General features: G+C 39.1%; 2 protein-coding genes across 4 annotated transcripts in view; one reads left to right on the top strand and one right to left on the bottom strand.

The window, feature by feature from the left end:
* The window catches only part of cacng2b (calcium channel, voltage-dependent, gamma subunit 2b), a 69988-nt gene extending 62572 nt beyond the window's left edge, over positions 1 to 7416 (top strand). The window contains exons 3-4 of the mRNA XM_028018887.1: positions 2798 to 2938; positions 5096 to 7416. Coding sequence (XP_027874688.1) covers positions 2798 to 2938; positions 5096 to 5613 — 659 coding nt within the window. The 3' untranslated portion in view covers positions 5614 to 7416. The remainder of the gene's footprint in view (positions 1 to 2797; positions 2939 to 5095) is intronic.
* A 5860-nt stretch (positions 7417 to 13276) lies between these two features.
* Positions 13277 to 20637, bottom strand: ift27 (intraflagellar transport 27 homolog (Chlamydomonas)). Of its 3 annotated transcripts, none has more exons than XM_028016852.1 (7): positions 20457 to 20637; positions 19615 to 19694; positions 16007 to 16066; positions 15033 to 15143; positions 14819 to 14936; positions 13643 to 13752; positions 13277 to 13462 (listed from the first exon to the last, which is right to left on the bottom strand). In XM_028016852.1, the coding sequence occupies exons 1-7, from the start codon at positions 20554 to 20556 to the stop codon at positions 13424 to 13426; spliced, it is 618 nt and encodes a 205-aa protein (XP_027872653.1). In that variant the 5' UTR covers positions 20557 to 20637; the 3' UTR covers positions 13277 to 13423. The 3 variants fall into 3 exon arrangements, with proteins under 3 accessions (XP_027872653.1, XP_027872651.1, XP_027872652.1); XM_028016850.1 differs by having other exon boundaries at positions 13277 to 13528; positions 20457 to 20635; XM_028016851.1 differs by having other exon boundaries at positions 13277 to 13528; positions 15084 to 15143; positions 20457 to 20635.
* Positions 20638 to 21111: the final 474 nt, after the last annotated feature.

Genomic DNA, 21111 nt, shown 5'->3' with positions numbered 1-21111 from the left:
TTCCTGAAAACAGCCCCACACCCTAAACTCCATGCTTGCTGACAATCTTTAAACTTGATGCAAAGAAATCACACAAGTGCTGGTCTTCTGGCAAATGCCAAACCCAGACTCGTCTGGTATATTTCCAGACAGAGGAGGTCTGATAGGTCAACCTGGAGAACGTATTTCCACTGCTTTGAAGTCCAGTGGCAGCAGGCTTTACACCATTCATTCCAACACTTAGCTTTGATAATGTAAGGCTTGGCTCCAGTTGATCAGCCCATGAAACCAATCCCATAGGGCTGGTCAATAAAACGACAGTGATACCTGTTGTGATAGACACTTGACCAATATCAATAGCAAATCCATCTGATACAACCATGAACCAGAACTGCACAGCACTCTGAAGGATGTAGGCAGAGGAAAGGCTTCAGCCGGTCAACTTCCTGCGGACCAGTTAAGAAAGGTTGGTAGCATCAACTAACTTACTCGTTCTTTTGTTACCTAGCAACAACCTGTTGAGTAACTGATGTGGCAGCAATTTCAAGTTGCTCCAAACACACTCGAGCGTACTCCACTCCTTGGAGTTCCACGCATACTTGAGACGGACTCAGACCAGATGTCCATCGGACACGTCTGCACAAAGCTCCCAAAACACTCCGGTGTACTTTTCTCTTGGAAGGTTTGCACATACTCTATGTGGAACAATGTGGACTTGAAGTCCACCAGACACTTCTGCACAAATGTAATTTTTTTTTTACTAACTGCTGCAGATGTAGTGAGGTGTGAGATCGCACTACATAAGCTGTTATATTTTGTAGCAAAATAAGTTCATCTCCATAGCACATAATCTGTCTCCTACCTACAATTTGGCAGTGAAACATTCCCATAGTATTTATAATGGAACGCGTGAATGTGGTTCCTAAAGGCATTTTCAAAGGGTATCCAAAGAAAAACCAGACTTGTAGGGTAAAAACAAAGCTTTCCTTCATGTATCTTGTTGGATTTCTTTCATTCATCTATCACTACACACAAGCAATGAGCTTGATGTGTCTCCTTAAAACACATTTAAAGGTGTAGTCAGCAGAGATTTACCAAAAATCAGTTATTCTAGTAATCAAACTGACATAAATCAGAAAACCAAACCAAGTATGTACATGCCTACAAAACCAATTTACACATTTAGGGATTTACTATTCACTATGACTGAACATAATTCAACATAGAGGCTCCAAAATAACTACCAGTGAATTAGTATAAAGTGTATGCTTCAGAAGGCTACAAACATACAACCATACAGTAACTTGTTGACTTGAATAGAAAAATCCTTATATCAGATTGCCTTACCTGCAGATTCTATAGATATGTGTGAAAAGTTTGAGTTTGTATGCATAGCTGTGTGAGTGGCACAGTAGACTGTGGAAAGACAGCATTATGTAAAAACGCGACATCAATCAACAACCAGAAAGACGGAGTGTCAGCCTCCACGGCGGCCTCAAGGAGGCTTTTAAAGGAAACCAAAAACATACTGAGAGCGTCTCTTGATGCCGCTGCCATGCGGCGCATTCGCTCACAGCTCAATCCTCTCCGTCGTTATGTGTGTCTATGCCATGATGTGCTTGGTGGCAGGGTGTGCCTGGAGGCGCGCATATTTAAAAAAAATAATAATAATCCTCCTTTTAAACTGCCTTCCTTCAGCTTAAAGCACAAGTGCAAAGAGAGCAGGGAGAGACAGTGAGACAAAGACTGCTGGAGGCAAAGCAGCTTCACAGAGAAGTGAAGGCCTGCAGTCTTTGTGCTCTTCCTCTCGTCTTCCCCTTTGCCTCTCTGCTCTCACATTTCTCTTTAATATGCAGGGGGTTTTTTTTATTTATTGTTTAAAAGCAGTTGTATTTTCACAATTTCAGGATTTTTTTTTTACACAAGATTTATCTTTAATGTGTCTGTTTTCTTAAGCTTCAGTTCAGGCATCTGTTCATACAGGTGCTAGCTTCGGCAAGTCAGAATGAATTCGCATGATGGATTTTCAGCTCTGTCTACATCTACTACCAATATAAATCCTATCAGACGCAAGGGCAGGGGCTTGGAAAAAAATATTCATGCTCTTTAACTTTTCTACTTTTGTCACCTTGCGACCACATGCTGAAGTTTTGTTTGGAATTTGACTAATAAACAAACATGAAGCAGTACATAACTATAAAGTGAGAAAAAGAATACCCATTTTTCTAAAATTATGAAAAGTCTAGTCTGCATTTGTATTCATCCCCTTTAAATTTGGCTCCTAAATAAAATCTAGTGCAACCAACCGTCTTTAGACGTTGCCTAACCGATAAAGTACACAAGTTATTCTAAGTAGGCTATTAGGGCCCGGACTTTAACACGTTAATTCCAATTGATCAAATAATTACATTGATTTTAATGCAATAAATTTGAATAATTTTAAATAATTAGTCGCTTTAATTATTGCAAATGCACTAAGGGAACTTTTGCATTTCTGGTACACTCACAAATCTGACGCACAAGCAATATTCACAAATAGTGATTCACAACTGGGGGTTCATTTCTTCTTCAAAAAAAAACGATGGGTAAAAGTGTTTGACTTTTGAAACTGAAATTTTTAGTTGAATCTCTAGAAGACATTGAAATTTTCAACTATATTTTCAACTTTTGGAGTTCAGAAATTTCTTCATTTTTGCCAGAAATTTACTCCTTTTTTTCCCTCTTCCCTTACATACAATGGCGTTAATACGACATCGGACAAATCTCCGGCTTGTACGCAGCGGTAAGCACCGTTTCTTTTGCCTCTTTGTCCCACCAGGTGCCGTACGAGCCTCCAGCATCTTCCCCATCCTGAGTGTGATCCTTCTCTTCATGGGGGGGCTCTGCATCGCCGCCAGTGAGTTCTACAAGTCACGCCACAACATCATCCTCAGCGCCGGCATTCTGTTCGTCTCTGCAGGTACGCAGGGAGGAAGAGGAGTGGGGGAGGGGTGATGACAGGAAAGGGAGGAAGGGACTGAAGGAGTTCAAGTAACGGGCCAAGAGAAAATGAGAAATAAAGTTTGATGGCGCGAGGTGAATTGACATTCTTGAGTAATAATGAACTCCTTTAAAAGTTGGAATTTACAACTTCGACAAGGTGGATCAAAAATACAAAGTAGAAGTTTAGACTTGATGCTGAAAATTTACCGATGACCGCCAGTTGCCTGGCGTTCGACGAACGTGTCATGAGTGTCTCAGGAGGAAGCCATGCGGACTACGAGAGGGGAGGTTGCCATTTTCGTGAACACTTTGTGTCTAACTGTGTGCTGCGTTTCTAGGCTGTGGCCTACTGCGCTGCGCTACATAACTAGTTCTCCTCCGAGTTGAGAAGTCTGTGTTGTTCTGTGGTTTTTGCTGCGTCTGTCTCTCTTTCTCACCCTGTTGCTAGGCTCGGAGGAGGCCACTGGGATTGCACTCTAAAAATAAGGCGTCCCTGATACTCGTTTACTTTGATCCATCTCAATCAGGTCTTTGAAAAATCAGGGAAACAAGAATTAAAACAACCTTTTATTTCAAGCACTGTTCTTTTGCTGGGTTTGATTTGTCATTTTGATTCCAGAACAGATTGAAAAGATTTACAAAGGATCTGAAATAAAACGTTTTGTTTGTTGTTTAAGTGCTTTAGAAATAAAGTGCTTTGGCGTGTTCTACCTAGAGCCGCACTCTGGCATCATGGATGGACCTAGCATTACATTATATTGATTCACATTCCTGTTGGGAGAAGGTTCTACCCGCTGAGATACAGTCATGTCCTAAATGCGCTTCGTGCTCAATAAGATGCAAAGATAGAAACAATCCTAAAGTTAAAAACAATTCCATCTTCTTTCAAGAGTTCTTTTTAAGTCATCCTTACTCTTTATTTTCCCATTAAATGTGTATTTTTCACATGAATGTGAACATACAGACACAACGTAATTAGCTACAAGTAAAGGGCAAAGACATATGTATAGGTCAGAGATTTTCAATATTGAGAAATAATACATTTTACATTATAATCTTCTGCTCCTGCCAGGAACAAACAGTATGGTAATCGAGACAATTTCTGCTCAGATGTGTTTTCCACAGATAACCTCTCAGTGAGAGTTTGGTTTAATTAGTTAAGAAATCATCTTTAGTGCTCTTAGCTTCTCCTAAGTTACTTTTTTGTGGATAAATTCTAAAGTGCTGATTTATTTTTAGCACTTTAGCATTAAATTCCGTTAAATACCATGTTGGTCTAGCACGTTGGTAGAACTACGGTCTAGTGTTTTATGGTTAGTGCAACTAGCTTTTTGGTTATTTTTTTATTATTCCTTTATTTAACCAGGTAAACCCCGTTGAGATCTAGATCTCATTTTCAAGAGGGACCTGAGAGGGTTAGCGGTGCCCACTACTGAACACTTAATATTGCATTAGAAGAAAATGTCACTTGTTAATACCACTCAAAGTATAGCTGGACATTCGATAGCAGGGGTGCTCACACTTTTTCAGCATGCAAGCTACTTAGAAAATGACAAGTCAAAACACCCACTACATGCTACAAAATTACTATTTATTTGTTTATTTGTAGAATTTGTTTACAATTTTATTGAGAATTCTTTATATGTTTAACTCCATATGAAAATGAAAGGTTTATTTCTTCTTACTTGGTCCAGCTTCCCCACTTACTTTTATAACTTTTCTTAAATTTAAGAGAAAAACCAAGGACTAGAAATTGGAGGTTACTTGCTAGTCAGTCAGTTCTGCTGCATTTAGCATCATTGTTCGTGCATGCACAGTGACCCAGGTGTTATAAAAAATTATCTTCTTCTTATGTTATAATGCTGGTTGGCAGCAACTAAAGGATCTTTACCGCCATCAGCTGGTATATGAGGCTGTATATCAATCAAGTGACAGGATGGATAATAGACTTTTTTTTGTCATGTGATCTACCCGCATTTCCTTGACAATCAACTTGTAGATTGCAATTACCCTATTGAGCACCCGTCTTCTACTGCCCACAGACATTCTGTAACTTATGTTATTTTCTTAATACAGAAATGTGTTTGGATTTTTTCTGAATTTTATTGATTAAATTTTTACTTCTCCTTTTCAGGACTGAGCAACATTATAGGAATCATTGTATATATATCAGCCAACGCCGGTGACCCTTCAAAGAGTGACTCCAAGAAGAACAGCTACTCGTACGGCTGGTCCTTTTACTTTGGCGCCCTCTCCTTCATCATGGCCGAAATGGTGGGTGTACTAGCGGTGCACATGTTCATCGACCGCCACAGAGAGTTGCGAGTTGGCGCACGAGCCGCAGACTACCTCCAAGGTGCTGCCATCACGCGCATTCCGAGCTACCGTTACCGCTATCGACGCCGCTCGCGCTCTTCGTCCCGCTCCACGGACCCCTCGCACTCTCGCGAGGCCTCGCCGGTGGGCCTGAAGGCCTTCGGGACGCTGCCTTCCACCGAGCTGTCTATGTACACGCTGCCCAAGGGCCAAACGGGCACCCCAACAGCGACCTATAACTCTACGGAAAGGGACCACAACTTCCTACAGGTCCACAACTGCATTCAAAAGGACCTCAAAGACTCAGCGGCCAACCGGCGCACCACACCTGTATGAGAAAAAGGAAGGCGGACCATAGATTTTGGGGGAGAGTAGCAAATGAAAAATGCTAGAGTAAAGAAGGGGAAACAGAATTAGACTGGGGAGGAAAAGGGGGACGGAGGGGCGAGTAGCAGAGGTGAGGTTCTGAGCTCTTCAGAAGTCCTCAGATAATCGTTGAGCTTCTGGTTAAAAGAAAAACAAGAAAAACCATAAAGAAGTAAAATTGCATTAAAAAAAAAAGAAACATGCATGATTTTCCCATGAACAATGTTTAACAAGTTTTAAACATGTTTGAGGAGGTTTATAAATCAGGAGGGGGGTGTCTGGGGTCTGTGGCTGTCTCAGGGCTGTGGATCCATGGAGTGGTAGGCTGGGCCAGACTGCCTTAAGGAAGGTTATTATGCTTTGTTTTGTTTTTTTCTTTAATTCCTAATCGGAATCTACTGGGTGCACAATTTGCCCCTTTGGCCCAGCCTATGAAACTGCCCTTGCACTGTCATACCACACACCCTCTTACACACACACACACACACAGTGTTGTCCCATACACCCTGCTCCTTCGTTGAGTTGGCGTTTCCTCTTGATTTCGTTCTTTAATCTCATTAAACTGTGAACCTACTGCGGTTTGGGATTCAAGCAGGGAGCAATTCAGGCCGCATTAAAAAAAAAGACAAATAAGTTACTACTGATTATATATAACTATATATGTTATTATTTCATGACTAGCCTTCCCTGGTGCAAAAAAAAATATTCACAAGAGAAAAAATGTAAAGTAACTGAAGAATTACTGTAGTAAAACTAAAGTCGTCATGCAAACTGAAACCAAGATGGAGGATTCACCATGACTAGTTTGTCTGTTGGACTTCTGCCTATTCAATAGAAATTGGTTAGTATTAGACACATTATCACATTTTTTATGATAATAAAATAAAATATATATATAAAAAACAATTTGGAAGTCCATTAAAAAAGAAAAAAAAACAACCCGCCATATTTGTTCAGGGTTAACAGGTGAAAAGTTTACCTTTTTTTCCGTTTGTCATTTTTTCTGTTTTAATTTATTAATGTATCTATTTATTTACTTATTTATTTTTGGCCTCTCGAAGGGGTAGAGAGGACATGAACTGTGGGGCGAGGGGAATAAGTTTCTCTGCAAACTTGAAGACGACTGTGGACAATGAAACGCCACTACTGCCAAAGACACACGGTAGTGCGTGAGAGAACACAGCTACCAGCGAGCTGAAGTGAAGTGACTCCAAAAAGAAGAAAAAAAAAACAAAGAAACAGAAGTTATCAACTTACATGCATGCTGATCAAAAAATAAAACGATCATCAAATCTGCTTTTAAGGAAACCCATCTTTTTGAACAATTAGACTATGGTACGAGTAAGGGCAGTGGAAAAATAGAAATAACTGTTACAGTACTGTGTCTCTTCCATTTTTCTTCCTGTTTTAGGGGGTGGGGCTCAGGGCTTCGGAGTGGGGGCTTTACTTTGCTTGGAACAAAAAAAAACAAACAAAAAAAAACTTTGGACAAACGTATCAAGGCTATTTTTAAGAGAAGAAAATCTTTGCCTTTATTTCATTTTGTTTTCATGATCAAGTTCAACTCAGATACAGCCTTAGTCTTTTTTTCTTTCTTTCTTTATCTCAGTTCTCTTGCTTCTTTGGTTTAACATTGTGTTGTTGTAAATGAGAATATATATTTAAAAAGAAAAAAAAAAAGTCTAACATCTTTCAGGGTGCCAAAACTGAATGAATCTGAACTTGGATGCTTCAAGTCCTGATGACGAATAAAAATTCACCCCTCCCTTGTAAGAACCTGAATGAGTGTGTTGTTTATAAGTGCTCAAAAAAAAACTAAACACACAATATATTTATATTTTTAATTTATCTGTGTTAGCCTTTACTTTGCTAAGTGGTTGGCGCTTGCACAGCAAGACTCTTATTCATCCAAATGTGATTCTATGACTAAGTTGGGAGCTAATAGATGTTAAACAGCAATTTTTTTTTTTTAAATAAAATGTAGCAGGTTGGATACCTGCTACATCCAACGGCTTTGGTCTAGTCAAAGCCGTTACACACTTTGACTAGATCAGTCAGAGTGTGTAACGGCAAACCTGTTAAAACTGTGGAATGGCTGTGCTTTGGAAATGAACGCGAGGGAAACGATTGAGGTTTAAAACTAGACTTGTGTAATTTCAAAAGTTGTACAGGAATTGAATTCGGCTCAAGATGGCAGCAACAGGTTTAGCTGCCGTTTCAACATAATGGCAATTTTTGATCAGAAAAAAATAATGCTTTTAGCTGCGAAAGGAGGTCTCGCTTTGACTGTCCGTAATTTCTGCTAGAGCAAGAGAAGAATATGAAAATGTTCGTTACTGCAGAAGTAGTCACATTTCTCTTAAAAGTGTTCTTTTCTAAATGCGGTGTGGCGAAATGCAGATCTTATGCTGCCGAAATTAAAATATAAAAAATATTTTTACAAGACTCTTACATGTATCATGAGCTCCTTAACATGAGTTCAGCTTCTGAAAATGAGGCTGCATACATGCAGACTGGACACTGCTATGACGCAGGGCATTCTGGGTAAATAAAACCAAAACAGACGCAAGCGTCTCATGGTCTTTTACCAACGACAAGAGAAATCGTACAACCGCTAAAATCTGACACTACTCCATTTTTGTTCACATTTTTCAAAGACGGAAGTTGCGCTCAGTGTCTTCTTCGGAGGTTTTTGTGTCAATTCCTTTAAGAGGTCTTTGTGCAGCGCCACCACAGGCAAGGAAGGTAATAGGTTTTTCATATGGTTTGTTTGACACAGTGCATTGTTAAAGTGAACCACAGCAGCTGAAAATATAACAAATGTAACTTTAGTCCCCATTTGAACCGAGTCTACCAGACGATCAAGTGTGAAAACATGTCAAAAGGCTGCAGCGGAATATGATCACATCAGCAGTGATTAGAAAGCCCAAAGGGGGCAGGAGAGAAACAAATGGAGTAACTTTTAATTATTAAAGAGGTTTAAAGTGTGTATTTACTTCAGATGGATTAGTCCTGACCTTTGTTAAAAGGTGAGCTCCTTGTTTTGCAGCTCATAGGTCCGTTCCTGACCTATGAGCTGCAGTTGCCATGGCAAATGTGCTTATCTTGTGCCTCGGTGCGCCAGCTGGGTCAGCTGTCAGTCAGACCGACCCACCCAAAAGGTTTGGACAAGAATGGATCCTTTCTAAACTGCTGGCCAACACATCGTACCGTACATGCATGCAGGCTTCTCTAACAGCCGTCCGTCACATTATGATTTCTGTTCGGGTTCTTGCTCACTCAGTGTGATTGTAACGAAACGGCTCAATCTCTCTAAAGTGACATGGTGATTTTAAGCTTCAGGAACCAGCTTTCGGGAGGATTTGTTAATAATATTTTGCTGTGGAAACAGCAATAACACCATCTAATTCTTTAACATCAGCCCCTCTATCCTGCGTGCATCTTTTCAGCCATTTCTTTCTCCATCTGTCGCCACCTTTTCTCTCTCTCTCTCTCTCAGTGTCCTCCCCTGGTGTGAAGATCAGAGAGGCTGCCATGTCTCTCTGCAGCACTGCTGTGATCGCCGAGGGGAGGCGAGGGAGGAGTGAGTGGGAAGGAGGAAAGCTACAAGGGTCCGGGGCAGCTGTGGCGCCCGACTGAAACGGTGCCACACTGCCTCCGTCTGGCACGGAGGAATCCCGGTGACTGGAGCAGCCTTCGCTCGAGGTGGATTAGGTTGCATAATTCTTCCGCATAACAGAAAAATGTGAAAAAAATATATATATTTTAAACGAGAAAGAGTGTTCACAACGCTTTCAACTGTTTTTGGTTAGGCACTTTTCAGGGACACGATTCCTTTTCGTTTGTTGGGATTCAAATGAGAGAAGGCCACTTTAGGAAACCCTTAACCGCAACAATTCTTTGAGAAGCATATTGAGCTAATTTAGCAACAGATTTTATGTGGTTATAAAGAAATAGCAATAGTATTCAAACAACAAATATGATTGAGTTCTTATTGGCTGTGTGTCCAATGATACATAGCTAGTACTATGACTACTTCAACCTCAAACGCTGTTACAATCAGCAGGTCCTGCTGTGTGTTTTATGAGGTCAAAAGTTCAAAACTCTTCAAATTATCTGAAAAGCAATAACAGAAACAGTATGAAAGCAACTGATATATTTCGAAATATGCTACAGAGTCATTTGAATGCAGTTGCTATTGTTTTGTTCTTTATAGTTACTGCTTAACTTATTCTCCAATGGAAAACGGCAATTAAATTAATCTTCTTCGTTGTCGTGTTTGTGAGACTGGAGGTATTAAAGCTAATTATTGCATTCTCTGGTTGAGTCAGAGGGATGGCAGATTTATTTTTTCCCCCCTTCTTGTTTTAGGAACAGCTGCTGTTTCCTTCCACACCTGCAATTAGCCAGCTTTTTAGGTCAGAGACTGTTTGAGGCTATAGAACAAGCTGTGCTGGGTACACACACACACACACACACACCCATCAACACAGAGACAGAAAACCAGGAAAAAAAAAAGTCTGCGTTTAAGGTCAGTTCAACAAACCACAGCGTTCATTTTAGACTTATTTCTACTGTTCTGACATGACGGTATAATTTGATGTTCGAAGTGGTAATCTGTCAATATCACCCCTCATTTATTCACTTAACTTGCGTGATGCAGAGACACACACAAAGTCTTTAATTTAAAATTAAACGTGTCAAGACGTCGTCTGCAAGTTATTTTCAGTCTGTTTGGTAAAACTGAAACTGTTGGCGATCGCTTAAATGTTATTTTTTGAAAGACCAATCTAACGTCATGAAATCGTCAAAGGAACGACTGATATAACATTTGCGCTAATCTGGAAACCTTGATCGTTTCATTTATGAGGGTTGATGAATGGCATCAAATTTAATCGTCATTATCGCACAAGGCCGTAAGCTATTTATTTGTAATGAGAAACCAAATTAAAAGATGAGCGCCTTTACTCGTGCAATACTAAAAACAGAAAAAGAGTTTTTAAGATATTAATACTGACCTGAATAATCTGTCATCACTTTGTACTAAAAGGTTAAACTTACACAAATTAGAAATCACAAAGGAGACTTCATAGGACCTACAAACAAGGGCATAAATACTAATTGTTGCAAAGAGATGGATATGTTTGCAGAAAACCTTTGTGAAAATGACCTGACCTAAGCAGTTCTGTTTTCTTTGACCAAGTGCTTCAATATCTGTGGATATGAACAGGCTTCTCCCAAAGCAATAAGCAACAGCCCACACTCTGTCCTGTGAAATTATTAAGTTTTGCTCCCAGGTTATATGCTACCACTAGAACACTAGAATTGCAACTCAGGTACAAAGAATGAAGATCTGGAAAGATATAAAACTCATTGTAGTTCAATGGATCTGTGTGTGTTTTGCTTTCTGTATTAGCGAAGTCTTCTAGTTCATGTATTTTGTTTCATCAATTATCTAGATGCTTATAAAGTCTCAAGGAACAACTATATCAATCAATGACCTGTTTCAAGTGGACATTTTACACCTAATCCTTACTGGTTATTAAATTAGATCAACACAGCCTCCAATTAAAGTAGTAACGGTATCATAAAGAGGCAGTGTTCTGTAAAATCTACTTTTTTGAGCTTGACATAATGTTATATTGTTTTTCCCTCATCAAAAAACATACCTGGAGGGTTGCTTTGATTTAATCTCCCGTGGAAACCACTCAGGTGTGTGAAACGCCTGGGTGGACCTAGCGCCGCCTTCCAGAAGCAGCTCCTCCTCCGCGTCGTCGTTTCTGAGCTTCCAAATTGTTTGCTAATTAGCAGTAGCGGCAGTTAGCAAACACCTGGTGTGACCGCGTATCAGCTGAGCTCATTATATGAGCTATTTCTCAGACCAGCGCTCTTACGAATGTTTGCAAACCTTTCTGAGGTCTTAAGAGACTGAGTCCATCCCACGGGCTTTTACAAGGTTATTTTGTGTGGTTTTGGGGTCCTCGTGCTAAAACGGGGAGTGACGTGATAACGTGTTGACGCCAGACAGGAGTGTGGGAAAGAGCTGGAACTTTCTTAAAGAGACAGAGGCCCAATTTCATAGCCAGGTCAAATTTCTTTTAAGTCATGTTTGATATCATTTTTTTATAACTGACGGTAACATAGTTACTTGATAGTCCTATAAAATTATACTATGTTGCTGGAAAACACATTATTTTGTCTCACACAAATGTCAGACACGTTTTTTTTTTGTAGTTTGAAAATAATTTATTGCATTCATGAATGAAGTTTGTACCTTTGCCAGCCACTTTATTAGGCACAGAAGTTTGATTCCTTGCTTGTAAAAAGAAGTAGTGAATAAATTAAGTCACATTCTGCCTTAGAAGTAGTCAAATTAGTTGTCGTGCTAACATCTGCTCATCTACTAGTATTGCTTAATAAAACGTGAGTCCTTGAAAGAAATTGACAAATATTATGAGATGTATGGTGAATTGTGTAATATAACAATGTGATTTTTAAGAAAACAACTAAAAACAATGTGCCTGGCTTGAGCTGATCATGGCCTCATTTGAGAGGTGGCAGCTGGTCTAAAAGGCAGAGAGACAACAAGGACATGGCTGTGACCTGGTCTGAATGGGAGGGCGCTAATTAGGATGGTGATTACTGGTTGCTAGCGCCACACCGGGGACACGACCAAAAAAAAAAAAATACAAATATATAATATACATATATGTTTGACAGCCTGGAGTAGAGGGCTTAACAGTACAACAAAAGAGCAAGCAAGATAAACCGCAAGAGGAAAAAATCTTAAGGGCAGGAGGAAAAGGTGAAAGCAGGAAAAAAAATAATAAAGAAAGTAAGAAGAGCAAGAATATTATTCTTTTTTCTCTTTCAATCCAATTCAAGTGAAAACACAATGCTGATATGAAATAAATTGTGTCACCCAAAACTGGGAACAGCTATGTAGAGAGGCAAAGAGAAAGGAGGAGGTGCTGTGAAGCTGCAGTATAACTTTTATAAAAACTATTTATTTGCACATTGGTTGAAACTGTCACTGTGTCATTACAGTATGGCATGAGACAGAGAATCTGTGAAAAAATTGAGGTCGTCCGCCTTCTCCAGCCAATCAGAGCCAGGAGGCGGGTCTTAGCAATATCAATCACAACTTCATGTGGCGCTGCTCATCCTCCCTCCGCCTCCCCGTCCGTGCTCTCTACTGCTCTGCAGCTAGCGTAGCCTGTCATGAGTGCTCAGTCTTAGTTAGCAAATTGTATATAAACCGTTTTCCGGTAACAGTATATTGTTTCTCCACCATTAGAGCGTTTAGCAGCAGCAAGTTGGCTGACAACGCTAAGCCCCGCCTCCTTGCTCTGATTGGTTGTTTTTGGTGCATTTCTTAAGACGGCAATAGTAGCTCAGGGAGGAGGTAGAGGAGAATTATCTTTTCACAGATTATCTGTCTCATAACAAACTGTCACAACATTGTATAAGATTAAACAAATATCAAAAAAATATTTTTCAATGAAAGTTAAATACTGCAGCTATACGCCTTATTTCTTTTACTGTAGAATGAGTTGCAGTGATATTGTAGTTTTAAAAACGATCACTGCTGTAAAAACAGACCTTGCTATCTGATGAGGAAACAAGACACCGCTTGCTCCTTATTTAGTCCTTTATTTAAAACAAAAACAATCAGAAAGCCTTTCAGTATCCTTGCCAGAAAATCCTATTCTCCTAAAGCAATTCCTTCGCAGTGGTTCGTCTCAAACGGCTGTGAGCTCTGTGGTGAAGGAAGAGGAGTCTAGCCGGGCCCGAGGTTCTGCATGATCTCACGCTGCTCCTGGTAGAGAGAATAGAAGGACTGTGCTAAACTGAGGAGGGGGGCATCACAGTTGACCATCTCTTTCTGGAAGACATCAGCGTGATCACAATGAGGTGCTGCTGACATGTCACTGCTGTGTTTGAGGAACAATTCATTATCAGGCTATTAACAGCATGGAGTGTTTTCAGCTAAACTCACAGCTGATGTCTCGTGGTACTCCAGTCCCTTGCTTTGGGCCCACTCCTCGGCCACGGACGCCTGTACTTCCCTTCTAGCTGACAGATCCGACTTGTTTCCCACGAGAACACCTGGGAGGTCGACATTTACACGCATATTTAGCAACTGTCTAGACAGAAGGAAAAAAATCGGAATCGGCAGGTCAGTCTTTTAAACGATCGATGATTGGCTAGAAAACTGCAATCGGTGCACCTCTTGTTTTTAAACATACATGCAGTCATATTCAATACGTTAGAATATGCGTGGTGTGATGTAATTTTTTAATTTTAAATGTCTTGTTTTCATTTGAAAACATCAGTCTGTGTATAATTCACCAAATCAGTGTGTTTCACTTTGTGAATTTTGTTACTGAAATGGATGAACTTTTCAACATTAAATTCGTTGAATACTGTTGTGTTTTTTGAGTTAAAAAATGTTTAAAGTTGGCAGGAAATTTGAAAATATCGCTTGACAATTATGTGTTATTGGAAGTTTGGAAGATTAATACTTGAAGAGCAACTATAAAGTCTTAAAAATGCAAACAAAGAAAAAACTTAAATAAATAAGCAATGCTAAGCCTGGTGGGGGCATAAGTAAAGCCTGGTGGCCCGCCAGGCTTATAATATACTGGGGGAAACCAAGACTGCATATTTATGCTCGCCTGTTCTTGCCCCTAAATGACTTCACTACACAAATAAACCAAAATTATCTCAATAATTTCATCCATAACTTAGTTTGTTTTTTCTTTTAGGTTTTCAGAGAAAGTTAAACATAATTAAATGAAGGGGGGAGGGGCGTTTTTTAATTTAAATTAACCGAAGATGAAAAAGAAAAAAAAGAAAACGTTTTCCAATGACATCTTGAAGTTGTTAGAATGAATTAATGCATTTGTAATATTGCATAATTGTCAAGTTCTTGCTATGTTACTGAAAAATTCTATTAGGATTAAAACAAGAAAAAGTATGAATATAGCGGATGTGAACTACCGTCCAATTGGCTGAGATTTTAGCAAACTTCTCATTTAGATAACCTTCAAAGAGGCTACTAGGTTCCCACCTGTCATCTTTTTCATTAAGAAATTATAAGTTGACCTGTGTTTTTATATCGAATTCCAGGTTTGTCACAAATTAGTCTCATTTTTCGTCCTCCTTTTCTTACCTGGCACACGGAGGCCTTTGCAGTGTGCTTGGACTCTTTCCATCCAACATGCGCAGTTAGCAAAAGACTGCTCACTGGTCAAATCGAACACCAGACACAGCAAAGATGGCTCCCCCCACTGCAGAAGGCAAGGTGATTGCAGAGGGGTCACACCCTTTTCATTTGTTCTAATTCTGCGACATTAATAACAGTAAAGCAGCTCCGGACGGAGAACCTGATTAGTTTCATGCAAATGAAAACAGAAGAATCCAGAGCAGCTTCTGACCATTTTCTCGCAGCCCTCCGCTAGCGTCTCCTTCCCCGCCGAGTCTAAGATATAGAGCTCCTGGAAAGGGAGAAGAGGACGGCACAGGTGTTTCCCACAGAGATTTAGTCAAATCACACGATTTAACATTCCTTTTCTCCGTGGCAAGGAGATCCATCTTCCCCTACTCTTCGGCCGTATTGCTTAGTGAATACTGATAAGGACCTAACAATGTTACATGTCTGGCGAAACTTTTTCTCTGTGAGTGATGGTTTCTGGTTCTCTGTTTTTAGCCCCCCTGTGATTTTTTAAAAATGTTTTTAGAGCATTTTAAAACAGATAAGAACAACGCGTGGCTAGCTAATTCATTTTGTGCAGATAAGCCTAAATGTTACCACAGATTAATCTACAGCGTTGCTTATTTGTCTCTAAATTTGTTGTAATTCAGGATATTTATTGCCAAAAGTTGCCTCTGCCGAATTCTAACCGCAACCAGTAGATAGATCACCTAATTAAAAAAAACAGAATAAAATACTATGCATTGTTTTATAACTGCGACTTATCTTTTCAACCATTTGTAGTTGAAAGGTCATTGTTTTTCTAATATTCAAGCTCTGTGTCGTGGAGGATTTCAATATACATACACATTTAATACGTTCACCGACGTCCAACAATTTGTTAAGAATACAATGTAGATGGTTTGCTTCTATATCTCCCAATTTATCCAATTTTATCCGATTTAGTATCACTTTTTATTTCAAAAATATTATGCTTTGATTAATAAGTGCTGGCAAAATTCCCACTCAGGGGGCGTGCTGTGGTGGCGAGTTTGGAGGCCTATATATGTATATAGTAGCTCACTATGAAAAAACGTAATCGTGAATTCAATTACACAGAAATACAACTAATTCCTAAGGAGTGATCATGAACTTTCATTGACTTACCACGGAGTCGTTGGTCTCTGGAATGTTGATACATTTCATCACCAGCTCCACTCCCGTTGTCTGACAAACACAAAAAAACAACATTTTGTCACGTCACATGTGGCTTTGTTCAAATGAATTGATCAGTCTACAACTACATTATGCTTATATACAAACAAGAGAGCCAAACACTGAGGTAAATGAGTTGTCTTTGCACACAGCATCACAGCAAACTGACCATGGTGATTTGTGGCTCATGCCAACAGAGACATCACTGTCTCTGTGCAGCTCGACTTGGCTTGACTGCAAATTCACTACCCACCTTGATGCTGAGATCCTTGCCAGACTTCAGGTATTGTGTCTCATTTGCTTTATATCCAAGTCCCAGTAATGTCTCAATAAAGATAAATTCATAAGGAAAGAGGAGTACGTACAAGCTCTAAACAGCACTAAGCGTTATGACAAGATGGAGATCCAAAGGTTTACTGGTTAAATCAAGAGGGAGGGTTTGCGATATCAGTAAGGTTCGTTCGGTTATATCGCTAGGAATGCATATCAAAAATTGGAAATAAGTCAATAAGTTAAGGGTGTTTTTCTGCACTAATGTGCATATAAAGTGTGGTTTGAACTACAAATGGTGTCACTTTTCTCTCTTATAAAGTGTTACGTTTTTCAGCCACGTCGCCCAGCCACAGTTTCAATGACTAGACTTAAAAAGACGGACTTCAATCAAATTCCATCCTCCTCCAGACTGCTAAGGCACCCTGCTATAATTGTTCCAGGAGTTTATCTTCAGAGAAAATTGTTGATTAGCAATTAGAGTTGACCTTGGAGAAGTAAATTTCTAGGTTTCCTCACATCAGCATCTAACTCTAAATTGATCTGATCTCTGCACCTCGTAGTTAACTAAGCATGTCAAATGCAAGAGGCTGAAATCTGCAAACACCCACGCGTACCTTTCACAGTCGATGCTTCTGCGAAATACAAACACACACACACAGCTTCGGATCAACATTTACCTGATTTATACACAGTCACAGTTCATAACAAGGTTCCTCTGGTACGCATACACACACACAGAACATGCTGCAGTCCCACCAGAGACCGGTCTAATGAGCTGGCGTGATGCATAGGAAGCTTCTTGCTGGAATGTCAATGAGGGCCTATTAGCAACAAATAAGCTTGGAATATTGCTGCCAGGCTGTCTGACATTTTCAAAGGAGGACGTGAGCAGAATGGCAGGCCGGCATCGGCCGCCGTTCAACATCAAAAGTTTCACAATCTAAAGGATGATTTGGGTGAACTAGGGGCTGATCATTTGCAGAATTAGCCTGTTTGTAGAGTTACTTCTAAATCAAGAAACATGCTTTTTATTTTTTCCATCAAGAATTTTATTTTTATGACACAAGCACTACGTTGGCATTGTGCTTATTTTCTCAATTCAACCAACGTAGTGCATGTAGGTGGTGCTTGATTTTGGTTGTTACTGTTAAAGCTACGCAAATGTGTTGACAGTTATTACTGACATGACCTCAAGAGATGTGATTCGCTAAAACGGTATTTTCTGGATAAATCAGATTTCTGCAAAACCTCTGAATGGCTCCCTGCCTCCATTGTTGATTCAGCAAGTCTACTATTAGCTCTTGGCTAGCATTAGCTCATGGAAGCTCTTTCTTTTACATATATATGTTTAGAGGTAGCTGTGGGAATATTCCAGAAAAGGCAATACTCAGCTTTACTTTGTTCAGGTGTTTTAAAATGTTTTATTAAAATTGAAACTTCTCTTTAAAGTGTAACTATGTGAAAGCAAACAACCCACAAATTTTGAAGAGTTCCACCAAAGTGGGCGGAGCCAAGAGACGCTGAGGGGCGTGGCCAAATGTGTGGTGATGAGCAGAAAGGGTTAAGCCAAGTTGTAGTCAGGACAAAGGAACGCACTCTTGCCAACTTGGCAACTTATGTTGCTATATTTAGTGACTTTATAGACACCTCTAGCCACTACTTTACAAAAAGCGACAAATCTAGCGACTTTTTACTTTTCCAACAAAGACTATTAGTTCACGTTTTAAGCTGCGTTTTTAAATCGTTCTAACCCTGCAGTGAAGATACCATCTTTGTGTTTTCCTGAAACTTTCCATTTACAAGCATATTCTGTTTTGGTGTTTATTTTTTTAGGTAATAACCTAAATTTGTGGTTATAACATCAAAACGCTCAACAATGCTGCTGTACCTGCTATAGTGGCTTTCCAGAATCCTGCAGTATTAATTATCGATGTTCTTGTCACCTCAGAACACCAATAGTGCTGAAGTAGCAAGGCCAGAACAAACAAACAAACAAACACACACACACACACACACACACGTGCACCCCCACGCCCACAAACACACATAGTAACTCTTGCCCCCCCCCCACTCCCCAGTATTTTCCAACCCGTTTAGTTTAGCAATGAGCCACTAGACTAATTGATACACTCAGCAAACATTTATTTATTTTGAAAGAAATTAATGAGGGCAACGAGAGTATAAAGCATATGCTTTATACTCTCAAATAACGCAATGAAGGCATGATTAAAATAAAGTGTCACTCCTACTGTTTGATCTGGTCTTTACTGGCTTACAAAGTTAGCTAAATCTAATCTTCAATCCATAAAACCTCGTCAATGTCACGGAAAAGTAATGAAACAAAAAGATGAAGACAAAATAAGAATGTTTATGTAAAAATAAGTTCACCTAAAAGAACATGGATGTCAATAAAAGGCTTAAAATTCAAGAATTCATTACCATGACTGTATTTCCATTTAGAGTACATTTCAAATCTTAATTTCCCAGAACTGTGAATAATTTTTAACTGTACATACATTGCTAACGTTACATAACTAAAGCATTTGTTAGATTTCTCTAAGTTGCTTTCTTTTCATTTGATCAAAATGGACGTCCAGCAAATGATTTATTTATCATAGTGCTTGAAGTTTACCATAACACTGTACAAATACAGATACTCGTACTTTTCAAAAACGATATTCATAATCAGCACAAATATATATCAATTGAATATATCCCGTTTCTTTTGGTTTGTTTGTTTTTAACTGCAGCTTTGTAATCGTTTACAGATCATATTAACAGACTGCACAACATCTGAAATGACATAAAATTATGTAACGAATAACCTACGCAACCACTACTACTAATATGTTGCGTTTTGTACTTGTTCTTCAGTTAGCTTCTGTCAGTAAAATTCAACAATTTGCAACAAATTTAATAAAGCACAATGTAGTTAAACAATTTCAAGAATAATCTATACTCATGGATCAACCTGCTGTGATCAGTTGTAGCTGAAATTGAAATATTACATTTGATTAACTTCAGAAACTTACTGCAACTTACTAGTCCAAAGCTTTTAAATTCCTCCAGCAATGAAAGCCATAGTTTACAGAGTCAGGTTAATAGTTTAGTTTCTTCCTCTATGATTATTTTGTACTTCAGTGATTCCAAACAGATTAATGTGGGCTCTCAAAAAGCACATTATGTACTTTATGTACTACAAAGACCAATATTATTGGTGATGAAAGCTCTCCGGACTAGTTTAGGCGATGACATGATATGATTAACATTTTTCAATTTGCTCTCACCAAGCTATAGTTCTTCTGGAACAGAGATCCATCATTGTAGAAGATGTGAAAAAGAGAACTTTTCCCCACTGCAGCATCCCCTGTACACATAGGAATAATTAAAAAAAAGACTTTATTTTAAACTACATTGTCAGTCATGATTTTTTAAAAATGTTTTTGTTAACATAGATAAAAATTCACTAAATGATTTTGTTGTATTTTATACATTAAACGATTATAACAGATGGATTGTTTCAATTGTCTTTTCAGATGTGAGGATATAAGGTTAATGATGGTAATCAATTATATTTGGCTAAATCAGGACAAGACAGATGTTTTTAAATAATGATTTTTCAGTAAAACTTGGAAAGTTGGGAACAAATCTTTCAGGTCGACTTAAATTTTGTTTTATGTTTTTGCTGTTTGCATCACATTACAACATACTATCAAGAACACATTTGATCACCTAAACAGTTGCTTCTGCATTTGTTGCTGTACGTCTTCAAATTGACTTTGCTGTCTTTTGTCATCTTTACTACCCAGCAGATCCGTTTTCATGCTATATTGTGTATGAAAAATGCTTTGAAAAGGTGGAACGATAGATACTGACGATAAACATTACATCTAGCCGGCTGATCATCATTTCCGGTAAAGTTTTTAGCTGCATTTAACCAGCAAATTGGAGGAACAGCAAACCGTAGCTAATATATAATAACATTAGATAAATACACGTATGTCAGCTGAGCTTTAGGTGCATTTAATAAAGATGAAGCAGATGTTTGCCTGTTCATCAGCTTTCAGCCCCTATGTAAGGGGGGTTGTAAGACGGCGTAAATTCGCAGTTAAACTTCCACAAACCTTACCGAGAAGCAGACATCTTGCCCTCAACTTCACCATTATTCGGCGTACATTCGAAACCTCGTGAGAAATATTGTAAGTGTCTGTTAATAAATTAAATAGCATTCCTGCTAGCAGCTTTAATCTTCCATTCGCCTCGGCAAAAATGGACAAAGCTCGTTTCCTAGCAACCGTTCCCTGTGGTGACTCATTGGTCCACTCAGCCAGTACGTAAGTGGCTATATCATGTTCTCATTGGCTACTTGTGATGACATGGCATTAGTTCCCCTGAGGAGGTCTTGTAAGGCAGAGCTTTTGTAAGCAGAGAAGAAGAAAAGCATATCAAACCTTTCTGTGCGGCTCAGTTTCCGGCATTTCCATGTATGCTAACCAAGTGTTGTCAATATGGGCTGTTTTAAAGAAAGTATGCATAAAGCAGTAATTACAATAGAGGGAGAAGTCCATATTTAAGCAAAGTGTGATATGACCACTAGAGGGCAGAAAATGCACCATAAATCACTCAATTACACTGAGATGCATAAATTTACTTTTGTCTTTTTAATGTGGTGTGGTTTAAATAGATATAAAGAAAGCAACTGTTTTCTATATGTTTCAAATTTAACCGGTGTGACATCATCCCCGGGGAAAGGGCGCTTTGAATTAGAGCAACCTAAAGCAGCG

The sequence above is a fragment of the Xiphophorus couchianus genome, chromosome 5 (assembly GCF_001444195.1).
Source record: "Xiphophorus couchianus chromosome 5, X_couchianus-1.0, whole genome shotgun sequence".
Taxonomy (NCBI): domain Eukaryota; kingdom Metazoa; phylum Chordata; class Actinopteri; order Cyprinodontiformes; family Poeciliidae; genus Xiphophorus; species Xiphophorus couchianus.
Note: the sequence above shows the minus strand (reverse complement) of the source record. Positions and strands in the feature narration are given on the sequence as shown.

Excerpts from the sequence above, each read along its gene's own strand:
- ift27 (XM_028016850.1), bottom strand. The coding sequence starts at position 20,556 with ATGCTATTTAATTTATTAACAGACACTTACAATATTTCTCACGAGGTT. Across the intron at positions 19,695-20,456 it reads GGCAAGATGTCTGCTTCTCG|GGGATGCTGCAGTGGGGAAA; the intron begins GTAAGGTTTGTG and ends CTATGTGTACAG. Across the intron at positions 14,937-15,032 it reads ATTTGCATGAAACTAATCAG|TGGGGGGAGCCATCTTTGCT; the intron begins GTTCTCCGTCCG and ends TGCCTTCTGCAG.